The sequence below is a fragment of the Cervus canadensis genome, chromosome 21, assembly GCF_019320065.1.
Source record: "Cervus canadensis isolate Bull #8, Minnesota chromosome 21, ASM1932006v1, whole genome shotgun sequence".
NCBI lineage: Eukaryota > Metazoa > Chordata > Mammalia > Artiodactyla > Cervidae > Cervus > Cervus canadensis.
In genome coordinates this window covers 54,510,547-54,516,546 of record NC_057406.1, presented here as the reverse complement: position 1 = coordinate 54,516,546, position 6,000 = coordinate 54,510,547, and the positions used below count along the sequence as shown (strand labels likewise).

Here is a 6,000-nt window from a genome sequence, read left to right as displayed (position 1 = left end):
TGGTTTGACCTCCCAAGGGTGAACTTTGACCCTCCATGACCCTCACCCCAATCCCAGAATGCTACCCCCATCCATAAACATCATTTCACACTGGCCCTTGGGGGTAGGTTATGCCAGGTTGAGATCACCTGTTTTTCTCCACTTCCCACCCCTTCCCCCCCAAATCGTCATCAAGGCACACCAGTGACACTCAGAACTCCTCTGTGGATGTATTCACTGCAGGAGGCAAAAGTACTTCCCAGTGGCGCCTATACGTCCTCTGCCTGATGGGAAGGAAATCCAAGGGTAGCACCCAGAGGGGTCCGCAGACCCAGGGGACTAGAGCTGGGTTAGCCAAGTTCTAGTTGGCAGAGCAGGAGGTGCTCCGCGACACGAGCACCTATCTTGTATCTAGCGTCTTCACTCCCCTTGATTCTTTTTTCTGCGGGGTCATCTTTTCCGATTTCTGAACTGAGTGACTTTCTGAGGCTACAGCTGGGTACGAGTTCACAGGTACCATGAAAACAATGTGCGACTTGGGAAAATCATTTCTTTTAATGACAGAGAAAGCACACCAAACTATAACAGAAGCCCATCAGGAGTTGCCACTGTACATAATCCATGCCCAAAGGCCCTGAGCTAGCATCAGACATTCACAGGGAAGTCAGTCGCGGTAGGAAACATCCACGCAGCAACTCTGAGGACAGGAGGAGGTGAGAGACAGCAAAGACTCAGGACATGCTGTGTATCTGTAACTTGGATTCCTCTGTAGACAGTTTGTTTTTTCCCCCCTTCCTCATTGGATGGTAGGGGCTGGGGAGGTTTGCAAATGACCAGGTGGAAGAGAAGCCTTGTATCAGCGTCAGAGAAGAGCCAATACTGTAGACGGATGTGGCCCGCGTGTGCCATGGGTCACACCCAAGAAACAGGACTTGACCTTGGTCCTCCGAACAACGGCTCAGGGGGCTAGTACAACGTTTGAACAGCAGCTCCTTTAGACTCTAGGATCTGTGCACAAGTTCCCAAAGGCATGCTAGGAAATATGTTTATCAACAAAACTTTGCCATCCCAAAGGGTAAGAGTCATTCTCCTAGTTTTTAACTGCATGTTATCTAGGTTTCAAATGAAAGGACAAGAAAGAAAAGGCAGCAACTCAGAGATTGTTTGGAATATTGTGGCACTTCACTAATCTCTTCTGCTTATAATATATGGCAGAGCAAACGGAACCCTGTCAATATAAACTTTCATTATAGATAACCCTATACTGTACACTCTTGGAATACAGAGAGAATCCATCCTATCATACATATTTCATCTTTAAAAATAATCTAACATAGTCATATTCTCTGGCTAGTAACAAACTATTAACATCTTCTGAGAATACAGAGAGAACTCTGGGATTAATAGTAAATTCTCCAACGTGCCCCGCCCCCATCCCCTATGCAGCATCATCTATGAACACACTTCTGCAACAGCATCTCAGGGACATTCGTAACTATGGAAGGAAATGGATATGTTAGTTTCACCAAATGGACTTTTAGCAAGAAGTGATGGGACATTTTTACCTTGGCAAAAATGAAGCACAAACGTAACAGTTTACAGGTTCGGGCCCATGCAAATGCATGTGTGATTTTTTTAATGTGGGGGGATTTTATTCTCACCCCGAAACCACAATCAGCATGCAGGTTTTTTTTTCAACTACTGAGTTAAAGATAATTATTGGCAGTGCACCTCTTTTGTGTAACCATGATCACTAAGGCAAGGTTATTATTTCACCTTGTGTAGAATATCAGCAATATCTTGTCAGATGCATGTTTATACAGTACAGACCTGCTACTTACTGTTTTTTTCTTCAAAAAAGAAAAGAAATCTCAAAACACAGATCCCTAAACACAATTCAGTTGAAAATGAACTGTTAAGCTTTTAGAAATATATTTTAAACTACAAGGCTGCCCTGTTTTGGGGGTTTTTATATGAACATTTTAAAAAGTTCCCACCCCTAAAAATTTGTCTTCGTTATTGGTAACAGTCTCACCAATTTGCTATCCTGTTGACTCTTATGGAACTGCAGCTACTAAGGTCCTTAATGTGTAATAAATATAATGCTATTCAGGGTCCTACGGTGAAGTTCTCCAACTGTCAATCTGGAACCTGAATGACCTTTAGTTCTCAGTCCGCCCACTGGACAGAGGTCCTTGGCAAGGGGTGTTCAACTGCCCCGGGGGGCTTTCAGATGAGGTCAGCGTGGCTGCCCCACGGCCTTCTACCTCTGGATCCAGGTGCACTCTGATCTGTAAGCCAGTGGCATGTCCTTCCTTTCTCAACAGGAGCTCACGGGAGCTGCATTTGCTTTGTCAAGAGCAGCTGAGGCAGTTGAGGCAGCTCCTTGGCTCAGCCAAACACAGACGCCAGGTGAGACGTGTAGGTCCACGGGAAGCCAACGTAGCAGCCGAACTGGCAAGTCCCCGGGAACACTCCTGGACCGGACGTCTCATACAACAGAGCCTTTGGAAGATGACAAGTGGATTGACTGAATCCTGATGGCCAACGTCCTCTGTAAGTCCTGCAGCACATCCTGGCCCGTGCCCTCACCATTTTTGTCATATAGGAGCTGCTTGAAGGCTTCATTTTCGATAAGGACCATCATGTTTTTGAGAAAGTAGCCTTCGCAATATGCTGAGAGCTCTGTGACTCCAAGAAACTGTGGAGAGTGGAGAGGAAGCACGAGATGGTTATGTTTCTGAAAGCACCTGTTTTCATCTATATTCTGGTGAGTACCTATTAAGGTAGCTTGACTGCGACAGTGGCCCTGATTCAGCGTCCTTTGCTGTATTCACACCCAGTGGACGTGACCTGGCAGCTCCTCCCATCGGAGGGCTGAGTTCATTTCTCCAGGCCTTGGCCTTGTGAGTTGCTCTGGCTAAGAGGATGTAGCTGTGTGAGAGGTGCCAGTTTGGAGCTGGCTTCACGTGGCTGTGTGTGCTTCCCCAAGCCCTCTCCCTTCTGCAGACACAGTTCTAATCTCTTTACACGATGCATGCATGCTAAGTTGCTTCAGGTGTGTCTGATTCTCTGCGACCCCATGGGCCGTAGCCCTCCAGGCTCCCTGTCCATGGGATTCTCCAGGCAAGAATACTGGAGTGGGTTGCCATGCCCTCCTCCAGGGGATCTTTCTGACCCAGGGATCATACTTACATCTCTTACATCTCCTGTACTGGCAGGCAGGTTCTTTACCACTAGCGCCACCTGGGAAGCCCCCATAGAAGCTGCTAAATATCTCACCACGCAGAGGACAGACCCCGTGGCAGACAATTATGTAGCTCACGTTATCAGTCAGTGCTAACGCTGAGAAACTGATGGAGAGACATAGTTCCCGACAGACTAAACCAATACGGCAGGGCTGACATCAACCTGCCTCACGTTGCAACCCCAAGCAGAAGACTTGGCAGGCAGTAGATGCAGTACAGATTTGTTGAATGTGTGAATGAGCAGTTCACTCTCAGAGTTACAATATCAGCAGCAAACATGCATTGACAGCATTGTGCTAAACACTTCATGTGCATCATCTCATTTAATCTTCAAATTTCCTTGAGGCAGGTGCTATTACCACCTCTGATTTACAGATGAGGAAACTGAGGCAAGAGAGTAGCTGACAAAAATTCATACAACATGTCAAAGGCAGAACCAGGAGGTGAACCCTGTAACCCAAGTCCTGAAGGCTGTGTGTTTAACCATTAGCACGCACTGCCTCTAGCCTGATCCCATTAAATCTCGGAAACATGCTTGCTGGAGGAATTCATGTTTGAGATGAACAATGTGGGTATGAGGGCTGGCTGTCTGTATTCAGGCCTTTTCTTTGGTTTTCAAAGCTTGCAAGTTTCTCTTTTGCAATGAGCTGCATGCTCAGAAGTTAGTTAAGTGCTCCCTGAGATGATAGCCTGCTGCTTTATTTAGATGCTGAATTATCTAAATTATCTGAATGTGGAATTCATTGTTCTGAACTCCCTAATATTCTGTCCCTTAGGCCATAGACGCACTTGCAGCTGCTCGCTGTGGATGGTGGAATGATAATGAGGCAGTGCCGACTGGGCAAAGGAGGAATGAGTGGGAGACTTGGATTCAAATCGGGATGCCCCCATTCTTCTGAATTTGTGCTGCTTTATTTGGCTTCTGGCTTTAGGTTCCTCATTTTCAAACTGGAAATTATGTCCTCACATCATTAACCTGTTGGGGGCACTGAGTGGAACATAACTGATGGTGGGACTCTGTCATCTGTCACACTTAGGGGAGGCAGGATAGGAAGCGGGGGGGAGGTAGGGGACTCTGGAATTTATTCCAGACTGCGCCATTCCAGCCATCTGCTGCTGGGTGAGTTATTGAATCTCTGTGTCTCAGTATTCCTATCTCTAAAGTGGGGGCAAATAATAATACCCACCTAATAAGCTGTTGCTGGCCTTAGGTGAGGTAATACATGGCATGTTCAGAACAGTGACTGTTTGCAGTCAGCATCAGCAGTTTCTCAGTATTAGCTGTCACGCTAACTGTACACTATTTGTAATTATTACTCTCATCTCACTCATTTATATCCAGGGACCCATGTGGACAAAGTAGGTGGCTAGGTTAGGATAAGGGGAATTGGCTGTATCTACGGAACCTAGTTCAGCTAACTGGACCACAGTAGGACCAAGCCTGTAACCTTGAACTCACTGACCCCATGTGATAATTCAGTGAGCCAATGACCTGTCTTCATAAAAATCATATGCAACTTTGGGCAGGTCAAATCACTTCTCTGGGCCTCAGTTTCCCAAGCCACAAAATGAGGGGGCTTAGACTAGTGAGTACCATGCTCTGAGTATTTAAGACGTGGACATACCAGCTTATTCTGAGAGGCTTAGGGAGCTTGTTGAGGTTTATCAAGTGAGTAGGTTTGTTATTATCCACATGTTACACAGATGCATAGTATGCTGGAGCTGGAAGAGTTCTTAGCAATGTTTTAATTCTTTCAAGATGAATCCAGTTTTTTGAGTTACAGAGAAAAGGCTTCATTGTACATGTGGGGAAACTGTGGCTCAGAGTTGCCAATCTCTGATTCTGGGGACACAGAGAGCCCCCTTCTCTTACCACTCCTAGCCACTCACTTTGTATAGGCGCGTTTCTTATTGTAAGCTAGTGTAATTAGAGAATAATAAGTACTTACTTATACATGGTGATATTTACTGAATGGTGACTATACATCATATGCTTGCCTACTTTTACATATCTAATTACAGACAGAACAGGGACTGGAACTCTCACCGTCTAGACCAACAGTTGACAAACTACAGGCCTGGGTGCCAAATGTGGCCTGGATGTGAGAGTTAGACTGTGAAGAAGGCTGAGCGCCGAAGAATTGATGCTTTTGAACTGTGGTGTTGGAGAAGACTCTTGAGAGTCCCTTGGACGGCAAGGAGATCAAACCAGTCCATCCTAAAGCAGATCAGTCCTGGGTGTTTGTTGGAAGAATTGATGTTGAAGCTGAAACTCCAATACTTTGGCCACCTCATGCGAAGAGTTGACTCATTGGAAAAGACCCTGATGCTGGGAGGGATTGGGGGCAGGAGGAGAAGGGGATGACAGAGGATGAGATGGCTGGATGGCATCACTGACTCGATGGGCATGAGTATGAGTAAACTCCGGGAGCTGGTGATGGACAGGGAGGCCTGGTGTGCTGCGATTCATGGGGTAGCAAAGAGTCAGACACGACTGAGCAACTGAACTGAACTGAGCCTGGTTTTATAAATAAAGTTTTATTAGGACACAGCCACACCCACTCATTTGCATATTGTCTCTGGCTGCTTTTGTACTGCAAAGCAGAGCTGAGGAGGATCAAAGTGACCACATGGCCTCTGTGAAAATATTTACCTGGATTGTCACAGAAGAAGTTTGCTGACCCCTGTTCTAGACAAAAATTTTTTCAAGTGCAGAGACCATGTCTTACCAGATGTGTATTACACATCTGAATACACACATTAAAGTGTGTAT

The 6,000-nt window shown here is 46.0% G+C and overlaps 1 protein-coding gene across 3 annotated transcripts in view; it reads right to left on the bottom strand.

Moving 5' to 3' along the window:
* Window positions 1-515: 515 nt before the first annotated feature.
* The window catches only part of BTBD11 (BTB domain containing 11), a 315,694-nt gene continuing 310,209 nt past the window's right edge, over window positions 516-6,000 (bottom strand). For all 3 annotated transcript variants that reach the window (XM_043440280.1, XM_043440279.1, XM_043440282.1), the window contains one exon: window positions 516-2,680. In XM_043440280.1, coding sequence (XP_043296215.1) covers window positions 2,471-2,680 — 210 coding nt within the window. In that variant the 3' untranslated portion in view covers window positions 516-2,470. The remainder of the gene's footprint in view (window positions 2,681-6,000) is intronic.